The sequence below is a fragment of the Trachemys scripta genome, chromosome 11, assembly GCF_013100865.1.
Source record: "Trachemys scripta elegans isolate TJP31775 chromosome 11, CAS_Tse_1.0, whole genome shotgun sequence".
Lineage (NCBI taxonomy): Eukaryota > Metazoa > Chordata > Testudines > Emydidae > Trachemys > Trachemys scripta.
The window spans coordinates 59,369,473-59,393,066 of NC_048308.1; the positions used below are offsets into that span (position 1 = coordinate 59,369,473).

The window sequence follows — 23,594 nt, forward strand, 5'->3', positions numbered from 1 at the left end:
GGAGCAACTGAGGGAGCCCCACATCAGACTATCCTCTAGCTCAGTGGTTAGAGCAGCCTCCTGAGAGACCCCCTGTTTAAATTGCTTCTCCTGAACAGGCGGGGGTGGGGGTGGTGGAATTGAATGTGAGTCTTCTACATCCCAGATGAATGCTCTAACCACTGGGCAGTGACAACAGCTCTTCCTCTGGCTGGATTTCCAAGAGGACTCGACAGAGGGCAAGTCTACACTACAGTGCTACATTGGTGCAACTGTGATAGAGCGTCGCCTGCCAACATAGTGCCAGTGTGGACAGCACTTAAGCCAATGTAACTTACGTCGCTCAGGGGATCTCTTTCACACCCCTGAGTGCCATAAGTTGCATCGACTTAAGCAGTAGTGTACACCAGCCCTGAGTGGTCTTTGAGCATGTCTCCCAGATCGGGCCCCACAAGATAGGTGAGCAAACACCTATCTTCCCCAGGTTTGTGAATCGCTCTGGGGCTTAGGTGGCAGATAGGTGTCCGAACATCTAGTGAGAGGCAGCAGTGCACATACCCAGCGACAGGAACTTAGGCTCTGAGAGAACTTTCACGGCAAGAACATAGGCACTGAGTCAGTTTAGGCATGTATAGGGTTTGGCAGGAGTCTTGTGGATGGCATTGGAGCCTATAAGTGGGACTTTGGCGCCTAAACCTGAAAGTTAGGCACCTGTCATTTATGATCAGGGCCTCATTGATTTCCATGATAACGGAATCAGTCCCCATTTATGTATGTGTGTTCACATTGTATTGTAAAGATTCTATTGGCACGAATTGATAAAATTACATATAAATTATAAGCGGTGGAACTCAAGTAAATTATGCCCATCACCCTAAACAAATTCTGATGAAACTTTTATACCCCCCCACACACAGACGCACCCATTATGTAGTCCTGTGGCACCTTTAAGACTAACAGAAGTATTGGGAGCATAAGCTTTCGTGAGTAAGAACCTCACTGCATCTGAAGAAGTGAGGTTCTTACCCACGAAAGCTTATGCTCCCAATACTTCTGTTAGTCTTAAAGGTGCCACAGGACCCTCTGTTGTTTTTTACAGATTCAGACTAACACAGCTACACCTCTGATACTTGACATTATGTATTTTGTTTCTGTTGCCTTTTAGTGACCAACTTTTTTATAATTGGAGCATTTTGGTATTTTTCAGTCCACCTGCCTCAGGTAAACCGAGGTTTACCTTAAATTACCATATACAAACTTGTGAGTGTTAGGAAATATAGCCTAGACTGTTTAAATGACTCTATAAATAGCTTTTCTACATATCAGAGTGTCATGACTGTAGAGTTCACTCTTTGTCCTCTTAGCCTGAAATTCCAGCTCTCAGGGCTTGTCTACACTTTCAGCACTGCAACTGCACTCATGCAGCTGCACCACTGTAGCACCTATTCTTCTTCTTCTGTAGGCATAGGTACCCCACCTCCTCAAGAGGCAGTAGTTAAATAGACTTTTGTGGCATTCTTTTTTTTTTTTTTTTTTTTTTTTAAGATGACTTTAAAAGTTGCTCTGAAGTTTGGAATGTTAAAGTCCTGCTGCAGAGCAGGGAGATGAATGCAGGTGAAACAGTCAAAGGTGTGAAATAACAGCAGTTTAATGGTTGTAGAATGAATGGGATTCTTCATGTAGCTATCATTGCCACCTACGTGATATAATGTATATGGGATGAGGAAGAGATTTTTTATTTTCTCGGTTTTATTTAATTTGTATTATATACGGATGGCCTTAAGCATAGGCGAAGGAAGCAGTCACTTGGATTCTTATGTTATGGAAGCACTGGATTTTCCCCTCCAGCAGCAGATGTAGAGAGGAAGCAATTTGCCCTCAGAATTGCCCAGGGGCATAAGAAATTCTTGTCCTGATGCTTCCCCATCTGACATTTTTTCCGTGTCCTACTTTTGCATGGAGTCACACCAAAAGCCAGGCTAGCCCTGGTGTTGTGTCATTATTTTAATCATTTTGGCTATTTACAGCCTTTGTGATAATGCAGTAATGAATGTTTACTGAAGTAAGACAACTTGGAACCCACAAGCTCATCCTAAAATACAAGGTGCAGCCGATGTGTTTCAGAAACTGTTAGCCTGGGGCTCTATGTAAACATTTTTTCCCCATCTTGCTTTAAAAATAGTTAGTTCGCATAAATTGTCTGCTTCTTGGAACATTTGTGACTGTGCTACCATCAGGATAAAAGTTTCTTCACTTCTTCCTGTCTTCGTTTCTCCTCCTTTCCAACTGGCTTCTTTCTGGTTTTTTGCTTGTTTGTTTTCCCTTGCACTGACCATTTTATACCTAGCTAAAATCCCACAAAAATTTTTAATTCCAAAAAAGTATTTACACATCAGCATGTGTAGTTATTTTAAAAAAAATCTAACCATCAATTAATGCTTTCCTGATCATTATGAAAAATACGTATTTTAATTATGTGATTATTTAGCAGCCAGTGCAACATTTTTTTTCTTTCATGGTATAAGGAAAAGTATAATTAACTTCTGAGTGTTTTGGTTTGATTTAAATCAGAATGTCTGATGAATTCAAGGCTGCTGCACCGTTACCTTTCTTTGGACGTTGACCTAGCTTCATCTGTTCATCTGCTGCAGCATTGTATTGGGTGCCTGCTAACCTTGGGTATAGTTGAGGTTACATCAAAGCAGTCCCTGCATCTTCATATGCCCATATCTTTGTGAGGAATTCTCTTTTTGGGGACTAAACTTTGTCATGCTCGGTCTCAGCCTAGAGGCTCTGTATGTATTTATTTTGCTGGCGAGTTTGAGCAAAATCCTTTCAGCTATTTGAAGAATGGCGGTTAGGCCCTGATGGTCAGGGATGCAACCCCATGCTCTGGATGTCCCTAAGCCTCTCACTGCCAGGTGTTGGGACTGGAGGGCAGGGGACCGATCACTTGATAACTGCCCTGTTCGATTTATTCCCTCTGAAGCATCTAGCATTGGCCACGGGCGGGAGACTGGATGCTGGGCTCGATGGGCCATTAGTCTGACCCAGTGTGGCTGTTATGTTGTAGCTAGTATGGCTCCAGCCTGTAGCTGCTATTGGGAGGGAGGGGCGCATTGGGAGCCCAGGGGGTTGCTGGAGGAAGCTGTGATGTCCACTAGCTCCCAGGGGCCAGGTCCTGGTTAGCTAGTTAGTAGCTAGTTAGTTACTAACCTGGTTAGTAACCTCCCCCTCCCCCTTCCCCTTGAGTGGGGCTTGGGGTCAGTGAGGGGACCCAGGTGTGGCTCTTGGATGGGGCAAGTCTTAGGTCTGCTCCAGCCCTGTCGGGAGAGGAGGGGCGGTGCGGCTGGCGGCTGGCTGCGCGCTGGGTGCCCGCCGGGTGGCCGCTTTCCTGGGGAACACAGAAGGGGCGGGCCCTGGGCGAGCGTGTAATCGGATAGCTCTGCCTCTCCGCGCTGACATGCACGCGCGGCGGCCTGAAAAGGCTGCGAGGAGCCGGGAGGGAGGCACAGGCAGGCTCCCAGCGCTGCGCGCCTGAACCTCTCCAGAGAGAGACGCAGGCGGGAGCGGGGTGTGTGCGTGTGTGTGTGTGGGGCTAGGGAGACACGCGCGCACACACACCACTCGCGGCCCGGCCAGCGGCACGTGAACCCTCCGCCTCTCCCAGTGCCACTGCCCGGAGCCCCGGCCACAGCCACACAGGGCAGGGAAACCACGCGCCGCGGCGCCACCCTGCAGCCTCCAGCCCCGGGGCGGTGCGATGCCCCGGGCGAGTCATTTCTGCCGCTGGCTCTCGGGAAGTGGGGGCGATGGTACGTTGAAGGAAATGACCCGCTGAGGGACTGTGGCGATCACACACACACGCGCGTTTGCAGGCACGCGCGATTTGTAGACTAGATTTTGGGGGTGGAGGGGAAGCAGCAGCCGGCTTCCCTCGCTTCTGCATTAAAGGAGTTCCTGGGCTTCTGCTCCTGCTAGTGGGTTTGTACAAGGCAGCGGAGCGGGGGCAAGGCAGGACGCCAAGGCACGGAGGAGGAGGAGGAGGAGAAGCGAAAGACAACTCGGAACATTTGCCGAGGAAATTCTAAGGTGCGGGGTGAAGACCAGCGTGACTTCCAGTTCCCGAGGAAAGCCCCTAGCAAACCCAGCGGGGGAGAAAACCACCCTTTCCCCGCTAAACATGGATACATTGCCTCTCGTTTGGGGATTTTTAGCTCTGTCCTTGGCTGGATCCGGAGTGCTAGGCGAAGCAGGTAAGACACACAAAAGTTAATTTCCTCAGCTGTACATGTTAATCATTTGCCTTTGAAAGCAGGCAGGGGATGAGGCGTCCTCTCTTCCCGTTACACAATTCCACAGCAGGTTTGCTTAGCTAGAGCCAGGACTCTCTCCCCTTGCTGGAAACACAACTTTTCTCTCCCTGGATGCAGTGTGCTGAGATCTGGGTGTCTATGTTTTGAAACACACTCACACGGAGACAGGCTTTGGCTGTGTTCAGATGTCACATATGGAATAAATCAAAAGGTTTTTTTTACCAAAAAAAAAAAAAAAAACTACAAAGCCTTTGCATTACAGTATTCGGGAGATTTTTTTTTTTTTAATGTTTTGAAGCAGAACATATCTCCCTGGAGTTTTTTTCCCCAACCCAGCCAGAAAGGCATAAATAATTTATAGCCACTCGGTTGTAGATACATTTACCAAGTCTAATTAAATAAGGTTTGAATGGGCAAGGGAGGAAAGCAACCTACTTTTGCATCTGAAAAAGTTCGTATTTTTTTAAGACGGGGTGGCGGTTTCAAAAAACACCCCCATGGCTCTTAGCAGATCATTTCGTGCCTACTGTCTAATAAAATACACCGCTCTGTAGCAGCTGGGGATGCCCCCCTCCTCCCTTCAGTGTCTGTGTTTCCAGGGAAAGAGAAGCTAGTGCATATACATTTTTATTAATAAAACAAACAGCGCGGACCTCAGAGGTCTAAGGAGTCCTCTGAAGTGGTTAGAAACTTTTCTTGATGGAATTCGGTCCTAAGCAGTGGCCAAAAGAGAGAAAAAAAATGAGGGGTGTAGGGGGAGTGGAGAGAGGAGTGGAGGGATGAGGACAAACTGTGTTGAGATAAGGGAAACAAAGAGACTCTGATCAAATTCCAAATCCCCGGTTTAATTCGGACAAGCGGTAAATACATTTTGGGCTGCGCAGAACAGCCGTGGAGGGACTGGCGTGTGGCTGGCTAACTCCCTGCTCGCTGGCGAAGGGCACACTAAACCCATTCTGCTTAATTACTCCGCCGGAGATCTGACAGAGCCTTTTCCAGCTCATTAACCGCTGGGCAGGGAGTGAAACCCTGATAAGACAGATCGGGGGGGAGGGAGAACCCGCAAGAATAAATATACAAACCTCACATGTCCTACTGTTTAGCGTCGTTCTTAAAAGATGTGCAAGTCCTGGAAGCCGCTAGCTAACAGCCGGGAGGCGGGGTGAGCCGAGGCGAAGCTAGCATCATGCTCCCCCATGGCTCCGCGTGGAGGCACTCGCTATATGTCAGTGAACATCATTATTTCATTGAGAGCGGAGCCTTCGTGCCACCACAGGCTGCGGATCCTGTCACTTCTGATTCCCCCGGGCGTGTGCCGAGGCGGAAGGAGCCTCTCTCCTTCAGAACCAGTGCCTGGCGCTGGGAAGCCCGGACACCTCCTGGCACGTTATGTGGGGCGGTAAAGTCCGGCTAAGGTGACACCGGTGCCAGGGTTTTGCATTTGAAAGTGCAGCTCGGCGCCTGGTCGGGGCTGCAGGCCGGGGGGTGCCCCTGGCCTGTCACAGAGCTCAGCCGGGCAGAAATGCAGCGTGCAAGGCGCCCTGAGCGATGCACCTCACACAAACGCACCGAGGCCAGCTCGGACTGAGAAACCTCCGCGCCTGCCCCCGGGGGGCCGTGCACCGAAAGCAGCGGGGGCCCGGGGGCATCTCCCTCGGCTGGGGCCGGATCCTGCTGCCGGCGAAGCCAACGGGAAGCAGGATCGGGGCCGCAGCGGAGGGCGCCTTCCTCCCGTAGACGTGTTTGTGCTGCCACCTCCTACACCCAGCGTCCGCCTGCTGCCATGTCCCCCCTTCACCTCTCCCTCCCCGATCCGGGGCCAGGCGCGCCGCGGGGGAAGATCTAGCGCAATCGGCAGCGGGGGAGAAACTTTCAAGGGAAACCCTTTGAATGGGATTTACACTCAGACCAGCTCCGAGGGGGGGGGGGGGTCCAGCTAAAGCGTGTGCCGCACACACCCCAGCCTCTCCAATGCAGCGGCGGCGGTGCAGAAACAAGCGGGGATGGGAACTGAGCCACACACCCCGTCTCCTTCCTCCAGCGAGACAGGGCTTTCTGGTCGCTCCCTCCCTCCCCCGCCTCCAGCCGGCGGCGGCTGCGGCTCTCGTGTGCACGGGCAGCCTCGCTCCCACTTGGCATCGATCTGCTTGGGCCGGTGGAGCGGAGAGAAAGGCGGGGCGATCCGTACCAGTCCTGCCAGCACAGCGCTTCCCCCGCCTAAGCCGGAGGCGAGACCGCTCAGCCAGAGACGCCCATTGACTGGAGGGAACCTCTGCTCGCTTCCACCGCGCCCTGCCACCACCCCCTCCTGGTCCGGGCTCTCTGGAGGGGCTGCCTGCATTGGGGGGGGGGGTGCATATGTCTCTCCCCTCCCAGTCGGAGAGTGAGACTCTCTCATTCGCTCCACCAGAAGTGATTTCAGTTGCAACTGAGCCTGGGGGTGTTGTTGCTTTTCCCACGTGAGGAGGAAATGCTGCTGGCTAATGCTTCATTTCAGCTGCCTGATTCCTCCCTAAAACCAACAGCAGGTAATAGGGGAGATCAGAGCTGTGGTTAATTAAGCTCCCGTTTGCCAGAGCTGGGCTGAACTGCAGTTCTTCCCCGGCACCAAAGAACCTGAACCTAGTTTGGATCAGCACAGCAGTGACTGGTCTGTGGATGCATTAGTGTTGCCCCCTTAAGGGGAAGTGCCATGGTAGAGGAAACTAGATCATTTATACCAAAGGGATTGGACGCCGACAGCCCCGTTAGGTTTCTTTTGCTATTATTTAAGATTCTTTTTTTGGTGAATTTAGTGCTCATGAAAGGTAGGCGCCGGCTTTCACAGCCCTGGCCTGACCCAGGCAGAACACTTCTAAGGGAGAGTGTGTGGGAGTTCACAGTCCCTGCCCGTTCAGGCCTGGGCCTTTCTGAAGAGCTTGCCAATTAGCGCTGGTGATGATGTTTGATGTGGACATCTGTTCACTTAGGAACTAGGCTGACACTGTAAAGAAAATATGTGCTGCAGGGAGCGGGCACAAGTACTGAATCACACACACTTGCAGCGGTAGGACTAGAACATGGCCCTTCAGCTCCAGCTTGTCCGCTGAAAGGAATCCATAGCTGATTGTAGTAGTAGGTTCTTTCCCCTACCTCTGGACAAGCCATGAGAGGGCAAAACCACACCCACCCACTACTAGAGGGCAAATGTATTCATTCTTTTGCAACCCTCCCTACTAGAGGGCCCCCTCCCTCCAACTATAGGACCATCTAACTCAGGGGTTCTCAAACTTCATTGCACCGCGACCCCTTTCTGACAACAAAAATTACTACACAACCCCAGGAGGGGGGACTGAAGCCTGAGCCCACCCAACCCCACCACCCAAGATGGAGGGTGGGGGGGTCCAAAGCCAAAGCCTGAGCCCCGCTGCCCCTGGTGGTGATGGTGGTGGGGTCAAAGCTGAAGCCAGAAGGCCTCAGCCCCAGACAGAGGGCCTGTAAACTGAGCCTCACTGCCCAGGACTTGGGCTTCGGAGCCAGGTGGTTGGGCTTGGGCTTTGGCCCCAGCAAGTCTAAGCCAACCCTGGCGACCCCATTAAAACAGGGTCCCAACCCACTTTTGGGTCCCAACCCACAGTTTGAGAATGCCAGGTCTAACTCATACAGCATATGCCACCAAGCAGCTCAGATGATGCCGTGGTGGGGATTTTAGCAGTCTGCCCCTGACTGACTGAGTTCATCCCTGTCCTCGACATCTCTGTCAGAGCAGATTTATCCCTGGAATTTCATAACGCTCCTAAAGAAGACATTTATTGCCTTTGTTATGGACCAGATGACAGTTGTTTTTCTTAAAAAAAAGTCTCGTGAAGAAATCCACAGGCCCCTCCTGCACGTTCTCCTGCTTCGCCTCACCCTCTGCCCCACAAGACTTGCACTTCAAATTACAAAATGGGAAGACTTTGCTATCTGGGAGATTCAGTGGATGTTACTGGAATGATGCATACTTCACTCTCTCCTATGCCGGCACAGGCATGTGTGGGAAAAGGGTTTTTTCACAGTCTGAAAGGGGGCATTGTGCGGGACACCCTTATTTGATGAAACAAGTCTCAGTACTTTCCCTAGGAACTGAAATTAGAGGGGTGTTCGAATTTACAGGGGCATTGGAAAACAGCTAAATTGGCAACAACACACACAACTCTGATTCTGTTAGGTGTTGTGTGCCCTCATGTCCTTGAGTAGATACAGAATCAGGTTCCTAGAGGTGAAGGGCTCTGTATCCATTCCCATTCCCTGGTGCCATGCAGTTCAATAAAAATATTTGGGTGAGTGCCTTCCTCCTCCCCGCAATCCAGCCTCCGGTGCTGTTTGCGTTCGCAATGAAGTTCTCATCCTGTTTGACATGAGACTTTTTGTTGTCAAGGAAGTGGTTGTGATATCACAAATACTGGAATATGACATCATTGTGTAATCCAATAAGAGACAATAAACTGTGACAGGGCGCACACTCTGATTTATATTCAAGTAGTTTTAGTAATTAGCAAACATGGTAAGAAAAACATGTCAGAGGTGGATGGATTTATATTGGAAGTCTGGTGTATTTGAAAGCTTTCCCCCATTATGAGAGTCCCTCTTTAAGCTCCCCCAAGGGATGTAAATAGAGAGGGGAGAGATTTTTTAATAGACAATAATATGATAATCCACACAGAAAAAAACCTCTTCCAGTCATTTTTACTGTAAGAGATAAACACTGCAGCTGCCAATTTATTTGTAGTCAAGCAAAGACTAAGATAACTATGTAGGGAGTGGGTTGGAGACCCTGGAAAGATAAATCTGATGGTTGGACGTCTGTGTGTTTTTCATCTTCCCTCAGCTAGTTGCAAAACCAATCATATAAGAAAGTAAAGGTTTTGAGTGACCCAAGTACAGAGTGATTCAGATGATGTTTATGCAACTCTGAGCAATGCTCACTTGTAAAGACTTTCAAATATTTTCCTAAAAGCTGGTATTTTTAGAAATGACTTCTGTAATCTAGCAGAACCAACAACCCACTTGCATGCACACACGCGTGGGCGGCACACAAACTCTCATTGCTTTGCCTTTTAAATCCTGTTATGCTGTTAACTGAAAACTTACTGGGAGAGAGAGGATTTTTAGACTAGGAATCTGGCAGTTGCCAAGAGCTTCATTAAAACATACGAGTATGTGCTCAGTGAGGGACTATAACCCATGTCAAGGGGGTATTTGTTTTTCTAACTTTTTTCTGGCACAGAATTATCATTGTTTGTGGCGTCTGCTGTAGCAGGCAGACATGCTTTTCCCCAGAGGGCTCGAGGAGACACTTTCCATCTCCATCTCCCGGCTTTCCCTCCTCCCATTATTTACTCTTTGCTTTAGGTACATTGTGCCAGGCTAAGGGGGCTGAGATCAGAAAGCAAACTAGTTCCGTTCTGGGAAGCTGTGCTGGAGAAGAAGCTCTCCCCCACTTCAACAGTATGTCACTTTGCACAGGCCATTGGATTGGCTTCCTAACCGGATCTAGTGCAGTTGGGTTCCCGGACACAGTGGCCTTGTATCACGGATAGCCTTAGAGGAGAAAGCATCCTTCACAGGGTTTAGGAAGCTGTCAGGTTCAGATAAGGCTGGGATCCTATCCTGTGGGACCCCCAGTTGTATTAATAAGGAAAAATTAATTTTTAAGCTCTGGGACGGCTGCCAAATTATGTGACCTCTGACAGACCAGCTGTGCTGTATAAATACATCGTATGTATCTGAACACCGTGATCCGATCTGAAGTTGAAATATTGAAGTAAGCATTTAGCAGTTTTGGTGGGGGCCATTTGCAGCAGTGTGAGAGAAAACTGCAAGCTGCTAAACTCTCTTCCATTGTGATATGAAGTCGCAGAGGCAAGCCTCACATCTTGGGGTCTCCCGCTTGGGGTCTCTAATCCAGAAAGCAGGGAAAGATGACAGAATTTACACACTGGGGAGTGAGGGGGAGGCGTGAACAGCTCCAGTTTTACCCTCATCATACAAGAGCCCTTTGACACATTTCTAATTGAAACAAAGGGACAACTAGGTTATTTTCAAAATCCCTCTTCACACACTCCGGTTTAAACTGTGGTAGCGGCATACACACAGATCAGGGTTGTTGCTAGCACAGTTTTGCAGTGGTTTGGGCTACAGTGGCATGGTTTTAATCACAATCAGAATCAAATGGTCATCTCCCAGAAGTCAAAGTCACATCAAAGTCTCAAAGGGCCAAGTTGTTCTCCAGAGATAGACACAAGAACTGACTTCAGTGGGAGTTTTGTCTGAAGGAGGAGTTCAGGAATTGGTCCAGATTGATCAGCCTGTTCGGCTCCCCTCAAAAACAGGGACTCATCCCAGTAAGCCTTTATTCACACAAGTAGTCCAGCTGAATTCAATGGGACTGCTTACATAAGGGCATGTAGGACTGGGCCCCAATCCTGGCTGTTAAACAAAGACTTAGTGTTTAAAAAAAAATTCCAGGTGACCTTCTGTCATTTTGACTTCATCTACAAATTTTGTTTTGGGGAAAGGATTTTCCTTTGTGCCTTTAGTTTTTTTTTAAATAGTCTTTTAGAGCTGTTCCTTTTCCTAAGAGGGATGTAGAGGAAGTGATCCAAGTGTCGTGGGGAGGAATCGATCGTGATAAAGATTGCATTAGCTGGCATGCAAAGTGAACCCACATATTAATAGAAGAGGGTGGACAGCACTGGAACCTTTTATCTGAATTGCCCCTTTCCTCTCCAGACTTGATGGTTCAAGAAAAATTGGATCCAAAGCTTGAACCACCCATGTTTTGGGTCTTTTCTGATTTGCCCATTATGTAGGTAAGACAAAAGTGATAGCTCGTATACAGACACGCTGAGCTCTGAACCACTCTTGGTTTGGGTTTTGAAAACCTGGCCTTCTCTGGCCCACCTCTACATGATAGGACTAATAAGCCAATAGGCTTCCATGCCAATGCCATTCATTTTCAGTTTGCATGTGTTTCTTAGAGGGATCCCTCAGAACCTAGCCCTGGCCTGGAATTCTCTCTTCCAGAGTGGGGAGGGCGAGAGAGAACTGTAAAGAAACATGTTCATGTGCAAGCCACACCCACCCTTCCTTTCCTCCCTGACCACTGAATGTTTGCTCAGCAGGAAACAATGTATTTAAGACATTTTCCAGAATGTGTAATAACTTCTGCTCTGGTATGAAGGCTTAGCAGTAGCTGCATTTGAGAGAGCCCTCAGAAAGACAAAATAGCTTTTGCCCAGCAAGGCTCTTAAATAATACCATCTCCTCCTGTGTCTCCATAAAAGAACCACGATCTAATCCAGAAGAGTGGGGGAAGACGACAGCAGGGGGATTGTGTCCAGTGTGGCGGTGCACATTAGCATGCTACTGACATGCCTGTTGGACAGCACAGTGCCAAATGCTCAGTGTAAAGCCGTTTAACTTGCTCTGTAGCTTCAGCAGGTCCTCTGATAAGGATCCTTCTTGGAGAGCCTGGCCCCGTGAAGGGGAGGAAGGGAACGAAGGGAACGGTAGTTGACTGGATGGGGATTGCAACAATAAGTGTTGGATACAGAAGGCGTTATGAGGTGGGGGTGAGGGGGTAAGATGCAGGATCTCCTTCTTGGCATTGTAGTAATAATAATAATAATAAATAATTTCAGATTTATATAACACCTGTCATCAAAAGAGATCAAAGCTCTTTACACATGTATCCTAGGTGAATGCACGGTCCCTTCCTTAATTCATGAAAGTCAATTGCCTCTTAATCTTCTTCCACTATCCCCCCACCTGCCTTTTTGCAGGGGGAAGATGATCACAGTATTTTGCTTATTATGTGTTTTGTGGCTAAGTGGATAGGGGACCTGGGTTCTACTCCCAGTGCTGCTGTGTGACCCTGGGCAAGTCATTTCACTACTCTGTGCCTCAGTTTCCCCATCTGTAAAGCAGAGGTTATGATACCTCCTGTGCAAAGTGCTTTGAGATCTACAGATGAAAAGCACTCTGCAGGCCCTAGATATCATTATGAAACAGTAGTAGTCCTTTCTGCAATTTCAGTTGCTCGGAATTATAATACAAAAGCAAGTGGAAACAGACGCTGTTCCTTGTTGACCTGAAAGTTCTAATGTTGTTTGTTCCTCCACTCAAATGACTATTGGAGTAGCCATGAATTGTAATTCCAGACCTATCACCAATGGTTCCAGAATTACATTTGCAGTAAGGCCTGGAGAAGAGTGGACATAAATATAAACTAACACTATTAGATCAGTTGCCCTATTGGAATTGCATTTGTTTATGATATCAGATGACAAATAATGAGGTTAGTGCAGGTGGCATTATGTGAAATGGCTATGATGTGAAATCTCATCAAAGTAACATTTTTTAAAAATGAAATGAGAATTTTTAAAGGCTAGGGGTCAGATCCTCAACTATTGTAAATCAATCTAGCTGCATTGATTTACACCAGCTGAGGTTCTGGCCCTGTGATTTTTCAGGGAGTTTCTAGTTGTCCCAGTGTTAGGTTTCTATTTCAAGTTCCTCCCTGGATTAAGGTAGCAAGGAAGGGTGCAAAGATTGGAAATCTTTTAATTTGTCACTTTTAAAAAAAGTTAATATGATTTTTCCTTGTAGAAGTTCACTGGGAACAATTCCATTTGATCAGTTACCAGGAGGTCACCGTTCACTGCTGTCCAGTGCTAGGAAGTAAATATATTGTATCCCTTGCAGTTGCCTTAGGAAGTGGTCGAACGTCTGCATTCCTAGCCTGATGGATTGGCTCGTTTCTTTTTTGCTTAAGCCCAGACAGAGTTTTTATGAGGCTGTCTCGTGACAGGCTGAAGTCACTCTGAATAAAACAAAATCCTAGTTCAGATCACAGACAGAGCCCTTACAATCGGCTTAGCTGTGGCTCTAGCATGAAATTTAGTTAAACTCTGAGTGCAGCTTGGAGGGACTCAGATGAGACGGGATGGCATCTGGGGCACTTCCTGTTTTATAAAATCCTGAAAAGTGTGTGCGTGTGCTTAATCACTTGGTGATCATCTTACAGAAGGCGCTGTATAGCTAAATAAGTGTATTTACATGTGTGTGTATATCTGTATCTATTAAGTTGTTCAGGAAGCCTTTGAAACTTTATCCCACAACAGAAATCAAACCAATGTGACACCTCAGTTAAATATGACCTCCACTTTTGGGCTAAAATAGCTAACCTTATTAGCTCTCCCCTGTGCTATGTGTCTTTCCTTGACAGATCATTAAGCAATGTTTAAATCAGAGATACCACATTTGTGGTGTTTGATCCCTGTTCATATTCCTAGATTGGAAACTCCCTGGGGCAGGTTTCAGAGTAGCAGCCGTGTTAGTCTGTATCCGCAAAAAGAACAGGAGTCCTTGTGGCATCTTAGAGACTAACAAATTTATTTGAGCATAAGCTTTCGTGGGCTTTCGTGCATCTGAAGAAGTGAGCTGTAGCCCACAAAAGCTTATGCTCAAATAAATTTGTTAGTCTCTAAGGTGCCACAAGTACTCCTGTTCTTTTTCCCTGGGGCAAGGATTTTATCTTATGGTAGGGGTTCAAATAGCACTGTGATGTGGAACCCTATAAAAACCTGTATAGATACTTCAAAAGCCCTGTGGATGGTGGTAATAATAATGAATCCATCAAGATGTTAGAACTCTAGTTTTTCCTACCCAGGCAAAGGACTTAAGCACGTGCTTAAGTGCTTTACTGAATGGGGATGGTTTGCTGAATTGGGGCTGAAGGTCTGATCCTGGGAGGCGCTGAGCACCCTCAACTCTCATTCACGTCCCTGGGAGCTGAGGGCACTCTGCTCTTCACAAGGGGCACTCAGCCTGTGGCAGGATCCCTTCGTTACTGAGCTATACGTGGATATGTGCTGGCATGAAAAGGAGCCGTTAGGGCAAGGATTCTCACAACACATTTTTTGGTGGTCTCAGAGTGCAGCCACCAACTCTTGCTGATGGCCGCACTGACATTTTCCCCTATAATACATAATTAACTTTAGGAAAAACAAATAAATACACACAGATATACATCTAAATCATTGTCATTTATTTATGTGGGTGGTTTTTTGTGTGTGGCCTCAATAATAAAAATAATTCTGTGAAAAGTGATATTTGTATGTTCATTAATATTGCTTTTCCCACAGCACACTTTTTCTCAGGAAGCCCCAGGACAAATTAAGCCCTAAATCGGGAGTCAGAACGGGAGGTAGCAGGGACCAGGATGATGATGGAATGGATGTGGGGCCAGGAAGGCAGTGGGAGTCCAGGGGGATGGATAGGGAGCCTGGGGAGGCAGCAAGGGTCTGGGGCAATGGGGTGGGGGGAGCCTACATGGCCGGAGCCAAGGGTCAGCACCCGCTGCTGCATGGTCAGAGCCAGAGGCTGCACAGTTGAAGCCGGGGGTTGGAGCCCGCTGCCTCGTGGCTGGAGCCAGGGGTCAGTACCCAGGGCTGACTCCTGCTGCCACACAGCTGGAGCCCGGGACCTGAGCCAGGGGCCAGCGTCCAGAGCCAGGGGCTGGAGCCCAAAGCTGAGGCCACATGGCCAGAAAAGCCATGCAGCCAGGCTCCCAAAGTCCCGCCACTGGAGCCTGCCGCCTAACCACTGAGTGCCACCAAGATGGGTCGAGAATTCACCTTGCTCCTGCAGCGTTGTGCCCCACGTGTCTCCAGAGGTGGTGCAAGGCAGCAACAGGAAGGGAGGGAGGGGAAGAAGCCAATAGTTTGCTTCCCTTCCCATCACCACCCAGGAGGCTGTCATGGCTGCAGGTGGCCGCATTTGAGAAACACTGCTTTAGGGCATCTCTCCTTTGTGCTGAATTCCGAGGAGCAGAGATCTTTGGGCCTGTGAGGGAGGAGGGAGTGGAGCGCGGGCTGCAGTGTTCATGGCATTTAAAAAAAAGTACATAACGAATGCAGCTTGAGGGGATGGAGCCCTGACCACCAATAAGCAACCGCTGCTCATCCTCCCCTCCTGTCTCTTTGCCCTCGGACAGAGATCTCACAGCCTGCTTCGCGCATCCTTCTTTCTCCCTGGCTGTGGTTTCAGGGAATACTGGCTCTTTGATCTCATTTATTCCTAACTCAGATGTACTTGAGTGATACTCCTGACCCAGATAAAGCTCATTTGTTTTCTGTGGGCCAGATGACAGGCACAGTTTGTAGGGGTGGGCACCACGGAAACAGCCTACGGCTCCGTGCCTGGGCAGCCCTGATGTTTTGCAGATGCTCCCAATTTGGCTGCAAGGAGCTTTGACTCTCACTCTCCTTGGACTCTGACATTCAACAAACGGACTCAAAGGGTCTGCATGTCGCCCAGCTACTGGGAGCTCCTTAAATCAAGGCATTGGGACTTGGTAGGGAGGTACATAAACTTCATAGTTCATTCATGTCTGCTCAGAGTGTGTGTTGACATGGCTCTGGTTACGCCCCCAAAGTCCTGTCCCAGCATGCACTGGGCTCAGCCAAAGGATTCTCTGGGCAGCAGCCTCCTCTTTGGTGGTTCTAAAGTCCTGGTTGTGACTCTCCACAAAATGTTATCTAGTCTGGTCCTCACTCTTGTTGCAGGCAGAACTCCCACTACCTACCTGGTGCTGGAATGTCTCAGCTCTGTCTCCTTCCTTGAATGGGTATGAGAGCAGGAGCTGCTCCTATGTCATGTGCTATTTTTGCATGAATGCATCGTAACCAAATATGACCCTAGTGAATCAAAAAGATTTATTGGTGGTTTCTTGTTGGAAGCCACCAACTCTGAGCGGCTGCAGCATGTGTGTTTGTTTTGAAATGTACCTCTTTGGCCAGGGTAAGTTTAAGTTACATTTGGAGTTGGCCGTTGCTTTTTGCATCCAAGATCAGAGGATGCATTGAACCCTGCTCTTCTGATGTCAGCAAAATCTGGTGTGATTTAATTGGCAGAAAACTCACTCAGTGGGAGAACACCCTCTCTCTCAAGATTTCAGAGCGTTCGAAGGCGGCAGGACACTCTCATATCATCTCTTAGGCAGATCCCTGGGCCCAACCATCTGCTTTGATCCACTTGTGTAATGCTTGCCAGGCCAACTTCAAAGGGAGTGGTGTGCACATGCACGTGAGGGGCTGATCTTGGCCAGTGAATTTCAGCAAGGAGAGGTTTCTCCTAATTTTCCCATGGGGAGATGAGGGGAAATATGTTCTGCACCACAGAGTGGGCAAGGATCTCGGCTCTCCAAACCCAGCTGTGTGGGGAAACCTTGCAGTTCTCAGAACACCTTTGGAGGGCTGGAGCCTTTGTGCTGTGTCCAATGTTTTTATGTGATGCCTCAGGCCTTTGGTTCCCCACCATTACATTGCACAGTACTCAGGGAGCTGTATTACCATGGGCTTCCCATCAACCTTCCAGGGTCAGTCCCAGACTCCCAGTGTGGCGGAGGAAGCAGTGTAAGGTCATGCTGGAAAGATCTTACTCCCCTGGGGATCTGAGGGCGGATGATGCCCAGGAGAGCAGCTGCCCCCGCCCCAATCCAGAGCCATGGCAGCACTGTAGAGTTGGTTTAGAGAAGTTTCCCTGTGATTGAGGGCAGGGGAGGAGCAAGCCAGAGATCTGCTGCTTCCCCTGCTGACCCACCACCCTAGATCTAGCTCCCCTCCTCCAGCAAGCCTGGGAGGGAGCACAGGAGAGAGGTTTCCAAACAGCGCATTTAGCTACTGAGTGGCGGAACATACTGGGCCCCTAGCAGACCTGGCTAATATTTAACGTTTCATTTTAATTTTATTAAGTGAATTTAAGGCTGGTGAAAGCTTCCAGGGCATGCTGAAGACTGACGTCTTCTGTTTAATCCATACAACACACATAGCTTGTGCGGCAGCAGTTCCTGCTTCCTTCACCCTGCCCCAGCCCACGTGGCTCAAGTCCTGACCTGTGTGGACAGACCTGGGCTGGAAGTTCTGCTCAGGCCTTGTCCACACACAAACTTGCACCGGTTTAGTTAAACCAGCTTGAGTGGATTCTGTGATTTCGGTTTAAGAGTGTCTTATTTCTGTTTAGCTTAAGCCTGTGGGCTAGCTTGCCTTTATTATATTCACTACTTTGCATTATATTCTGCTTTGCATTATATTCAGCAGTAATGCAAGAAACCCACAGGCCTGTATTCTGTAAGACGTTAGCTTCAGCAAGTTAGCATAAGGCTTGAGGCCTCTGAAAGTTGAACAGATAAACTTTGCACAGATAAATGGCCCAACAGAAAACCCAAAGTATTTGGGGAGCTGATAATAGAGTTAAAGGGGAAGTTCTGACCACAGATACATGAGTCACCACAGAAGTGTCCTGGCAATGAACTGACGTACATAACAGGTACATGAGATACATCTAAGGCTAACCTGCTTACTTGCCTAGACATCTTTTCTTCTAAGTTTCTTATTTTCTTATGGGGTTGATTATTTGTTTTATAGGTTTATATTACAGTATATTTTGGTTGTAACACAAGGGACCTACAGGCTACATCCTGTATGTTGAGCTAAGGCAAAGTTCACATACATGTTTGGCCCTTTCACCTAGAGAGATGGTGATGAGCTAAAGCATAAGGTCCATATATGGCTGCAACCTTTAACATAGAGGATGCATTGAAATAGGTTGGTATGGGACACAGGCGCCGGCTTCTAATTTTCCCTGGGGTGCTCAACCCCCACTCAGTTCCAGGCCATCCCCACCACCCCACCCCTTTCCCTAAACCCCCCTCCTGCCCAGCCTCTTCCCACCCCCGCTCCACCCCTTTCCCCAAGATCCCACCTCCGCCCAGCCTCTTCCCGCCTCTGCTCCAACTCCACCCCGCCTCTTTCCGCCCCCTCCCCCAAGTGCACCCCCTCCCTGCTCCTCCCCCTCCCTCCCAGCACCTCCTGCACTCTGCAAAACATCTGATCTGCAGCGTTCAGGAGGCGCTGGGAGGGAGGGAGAGGAGTTGATCGGTGGGGGCTACTGGTGGGGGGCAGGGAGGGGAGCTGGCTGCCAGTGGGTGCTAAGCACAAGCTAATTTTTCTCTGTGGGTGCTCCAGCCCTGGCGCCTATGCATAGGGGGCTTCCTAAGTTCATGATGGATCACAACTTGGAATTTGGAAAGAACCAAAAAACCTGGTTAGGACAGAAATAACAAATGTGATACCTACCCACAAAAGGGCCATGGTAACGAATTGACGTATACGATAATAAGTTGAGATCATTGATATACTAACCTATAGGAAAAAGCCGCTTCGATATTAGTAAAGTGAGGAAATACAAATAAGGAAATAGGGAAAAATCCCCTACAGAATATGCATCAAACATAACGGCAGCGTAACATATTATAAAAGTGGCATCGCAGCCGAGAGGCAGTAGGAGAAGGAGATGTAGTCCTTGGGAGGTGCCAGAATGAGGCCACTGGTGATGAAGGGAAGGTGATGGTGATGAGGAAGGTGATGGCTAACACTTCAGGGGATGATGTGAGTATATGGACGTGCAGATCTACATTCTGTAGTATCTCTATCTACCTTACTGAGTTGGGGTGTTGTCACTGTGCTAAATGTATTCATAAACTATATTTATAAATAGAGAAGAGTTCCTATAGTGTGAGTGTTGCAACTGTGCACATCGGGGTTCCCAACTATATCATAATTTGAATAATACTGGGCCTGATCTTGGGGCAAGGACCTGTCAACCCTCAAAGTGATAACTGGGGATTCTTAAATAATCAATATAATTAATACATAATCTAAAGATCAGGCAACTTAATTGACTTAAGCTAAATTGAAACAAGCCTGATTTTTGCTGAAATGCAAACACCCACACAGCCTTTTGCACCAAGTAAGCTGAACTGGCTTAAAATGACACTGTTATTTCAATGCGGTATGTAAACTAGCCTTCAGTTTTCATGCACATCAGTACTTGGCCGCTCCGCTGGGGCTGCCAACAAGGGGTGACCATTCTGGTGGTGCATTTTTGTTGTGAGGGTATTTGTCCACTGGAAGCTGGACTGACACCAGCGCCAAATTGTCTAGCCCTCCTCCTACACCCCCCCAAGGAGCCATTAGATCATTTGGTCAGACAGGATTGCTTTATGAGGCCTCATCTAGCTGATGTAATATCTGCCGTCATAGTATCTAAGTGCTGATTATGGACCAGCTGCTGCTGTGGTGTATACCCTTTGCAACCCTGTTTATTTCAACGGGGCTGCTAAGGGAGGAATGCCACAGCAGCCTCTGGCCTGTTAGAGTAGCAGGTGACATGTTCCTGCAGGTGAGGTGTTCTAACAGTAACAAAGAGAAACACAGTTGTCGATCTCCCTAGTATCTATGGAGCTGAGAAATGCAGCTCCCCACCCCATCTGTTTGTTTGTTTCATTCAGTTCAATTACATTTTGTCTTTTAGACTGTAATCATAAAAGGAATTTGGGTGTAAAACCTTTGGGCCTGATTGTGATCTCACCTACCTGGTATAAATCAGGAGTATCTCCACTGAAGTCAGTGAAAATGCTCAGAGTCAAAACTGGTGGGAGATAAGAATCAAGCCCATGGGATCAGTCAGTCCCGCCCTGTCTACCTGGTATGGGTTTACACAGAAATGTGTGAACCCAAGATTTGGGGTGAAAGTAGATTTCTGCACCTCATTTTATCAGCCAAGAATAAAAGAAGAAAGGTCAGATTCTGATACCTATGTTCACATGGTGGATCTCCTTAATGCATGAGTTGTCTTATTGACTTTATTGGGACTGCCTCTGGAGTATTCATTCTGTTGTTCAGCATGAGTAAGGGTGCGAGAATCCTGTGACTAGTTGGTGATACCAGACTAGTGAGTAAGCATGTTGAAAAAGCTGGAGAGAGGATGATGATGTGTGGAAGGATTGAATTTGTTTTCATTGCTTCAAGACTTCACCCTTTCCAAGAAAAGCAGTCTGCAGCTTGAATATTTATCTTCATTAGCAGGGTGTACAAGTGTGCAAATGATGTGTGGATTTTTATGGGAGGGTGTGGAAGTGTGTACATGAGTGAAGTGTGAATCACACATATATATCTCGGCATCAACAGATAGTGCGCGCCGATGTGTCTGCCTATCTGTCTAAAATCCACACAGCCACATGTAGGTGCATGTGCTTCAGAAGAGAGGGAAAGAGATCTGCGCAAGAATGTGCGTTTGTAAATATTTTTGTATTGAGCAAGCTCTCTGTGGAACAAAACCAGATGTTTTTATGAGTCCTCAGCTCTTAACTGTTTTGATGTGCTTTTTTTTTTTTTAGGATTTTGTTTTATTTGGGGAAAGGGAAAGTCACAGCGATGCCCTTTAAGGTGCGAGGAGAAAGCTATTTTTAAGGAGGAATATGGTTTAGAACATCAACAAGTAGGAGGGGATAAAAATAGTCCTGTTTTGTGGCAAAGGAAGTGATTACTCCATTGTGGGAAGGACAGAGCACCCCTCCTCCTTTGAGGAGGCTTCCTGTCGCTATTGTTCACCGCTGGGTCTGCATGCAGCACAGGCTTTTTCTTTTTTCCAGGGAATTTGCAGGGAAGAGGCAGCGGGTTAAGTTGAAGTGATGTCTTAAGAACCATCCCACCTGGCTGCATGGTTCTCATTGCAGAAAGACCGGCACGGAGCAAGTCGATTGCTGGGCTGTGGTTTTCCTGCAAAGAGCTCTGGCAGAGGAGCATACAAATTGGAAAATCACACCCTCTGCAGCCTATAAGGCAGCTGCTGCTCCACGTTCAGACACCTTTAAGGCCAGATCCTCAGCTGGCGTAAATCAGAATAGTTCCATTGGCATCAATGGAGTTAGGCCGGTTTGCACCAGCTAAGGATCTTGGCCTTAAATCTTCCCAAAGGATAAGCCTATATTTCCAGTTGCACTGACTAACAAGATGTTACAAAACCTGTATGAGTGCTGTCCTGCAGTGTATGCAGTACACAGAGCACCCAGAGGAATGTAATTTAGTTTGCTTAAAGAGACGAGGGAGTAACTTTCAGAAGTGGGCTCATTTGTGATGGGCTAATTATCTCTGCCTTTGTGTAAGACCTGGTGTAATTGTTCATCTGTGCTAGAGATCAGGCTCCCTCCTGTGCTTTGTCAGTGAGTACAAGATTGTGCATCCCCCTTAAAGGAAACGGCCTGGCTCTGTTTTGTGATCTAATGCAGATTAGCACATCAGAGCTGGAACAAGTGGAGGAGGCATGGCTTTAGTGCAGTGCTGCACGCGTGCCCTTTCTTTCCCCTGTGCATTTGAACTCTAGACAAGCTGTTTGTTTGTCTAAGATGGAAATGGCGCAGACAATAATATTGCCAGGCTGGGGAATGGCTGAACTGCACCTGTAGCGAAGAAGATCCGGTCCTGATGGGTGGCTGCTGAGAGGTAATCTATAATTCACAAGGCCTTGCTGCTTCATGCAGATGGTGATATTGAAGCATGACTGATGCCAGCGGCGCAAAATCTCGGAGGCATTTCCTTCCGCCACCCCACCCCCCTTTTGTCTTATTCTTTCCTCCTGGTTTGCTGTGGCTCTTAAATTAAAACCTTCCCAAGGCTAAGTGCGCCTGGTGCTGAGGAATTTCAGCCTTTGCTCACAAACATCCCACATTTTCAGTGGCGGGTGGTACACTTCCCACATATGGCTTCACTGACAACTGAGGTCACTCAGTCTGTTAACAAGAGTGGGCTTGGGCTGGTTTATAGCTTGGGAATGAGTGGGGACACACATGCACTTGCGTCCACTAAGTCTATTTCATTGTTCTAGTCCAGGCTGGGTGTGGCAGGGAGGAGGAAGCCTGTCTCTGAACCAGGAATCAGGCTACAAGAGTGACTTAACTATTGTCTGAATAGTGTCTGCATCTGGGAAGGCGACACAAGCACTTTCCGTAGCCACTTGATGCTGTTGGCTTAGCATCATCTGGTTGGCAGCCCCCATTGGATTGCTATGGAGCAGCACGATTGGCTGAATGGAGCCAGCGGCGGCACACAGTGGTGGCAGTGATGGCCGCTCTGCTGGGATTGAGGGAATCAAGGAATGTAAACTATAGATGTCTATTGTAGAAAGATACTTTGTTAGGAATCTTAGTATGTTATCAATTGACTCTATGATGCAGATTTTCCTCCCAGCGAGTAATGAAATAATAAATCAGATTTGTGGTGTTCATAAGATTAAATGTTTTTTTGAAGATGAAATCGCCCTCTAGGGCCTGTTATAACCCAAAGCTGAAAGTGCTTCCTTTGCTCAACATGTAATTGTTACCAGGCTATTTCTGGGCCACAAAACCACCATTGTTGATTATTGGAGTCTGTAATTCCAACTGCTCCGTGGCTTGAAGTGTTTCAAGAGGAGAGAGACAAAACTGAGAGGAGAGATACTTAGAAGAGGGGAAGGAAGAAGGGAGTGGAAAGACTGTCTTGTGCTTTAAAGCACGGGGCAGGGAGTCAGGCGATTGGGGATCTATTCCTGTCTCTGTCACATACTTCCTGTATGAACTTGGGCAAGTCACTTAACCCTCTGTGCCTCAGTTTCCTTACCTGCAACGTTAGGATGATGCTACTTCCCTAAGTTGCAGGGGTATTTTGTGCATTTTCATCCAGCAATGTTTGTACAGTGCCTTTGTGGTTTCTATGGAAGAGTGCCATAGGAAGCTTGTAAAAGAGCCAATAGAGAGAGAAAATAAAGGCTGCTCCAAATGATCTGATATCTCACTGCCTCTTTTTTAATAAATCTGTAATTGCATAGGGAGGAGCGTTTATGGCTCTTTTCTGGTCTGTCTAAAATGTGGTATGTGTGTGTGTATCCGGGGGGGGGGGGGGGGGTTGCGGTATATAATAATCGCCTTCACTGTAAGCACCCAGTGATTAGCTTTGTAGTTGCAGACCGCACTGCCGTAAAGGCCTGTTAAACATTCTTTATCAGACAACCAAAGGCATAAATGTGAATGTTTTGAAGTTCATAGCCAGTTTCAGCCACTTGTTCTCTTGATTGTTTTTGCAGTTCAGTCGTGTGGGGGTCGTTTGAATTCAAAGGATGCTGGTTACATCACTTCACCAGAATACCCACAGGACTACCCCTCCCACCAGAACTGCGAGTGGGTCATTTACGCCCCGGAAGCAAATCAGAAGATTATCCTCAACTTCAACCCTCATTTTGAAATTGAGAAACATGACTGCAAGTAAGAGCCTTCCTCTTCTTCTTTACTAGATAATCTGCTCCTCCTCCTCTTCCTCTCTTAATCTAGAAATGTCAGGACCAAGCACTCCCGGAAACAGGAAACTGGGTGGTGGCCCCAGTCTCCAAAGCAGACCTCGT

At 47.8% G+C, this 23,594-nt stretch overlaps 1 protein-coding gene across 6 annotated transcripts in view; it reads left to right on the forward strand.

Annotated features, from left to right (window-relative positions):
- The first annotated feature begins 3,453 nt into the window (after positions 1–3,453).
- The window catches only part of NRP2 (neuropilin 2), a 122,335-nt gene continuing 102,194 nt past the window's right edge, over positions 3,454–23,594 (forward strand). For 3 of the 6 annotated variants that reach the window (XM_034786308.1, XM_034786310.1, XM_034786306.1), the window contains exons 1-2: positions 3,455–4,235; positions 23,280–23,457. In XM_034786308.1, coding sequence (XP_034642199.1) covers positions 4,163–4,235; positions 23,280–23,457 — 251 coding nt within the window. In that variant the 5' untranslated portion in view covers positions 3,455–4,162. Of the gene's footprint in view, positions 4,236–23,279; positions 23,458–23,594 lie in introns of all 6 variants that reach the window. The other 3 variants (XM_034786304.1, XM_034786305.1, XM_034786307.1) reach the window with 2 other exon arrangements.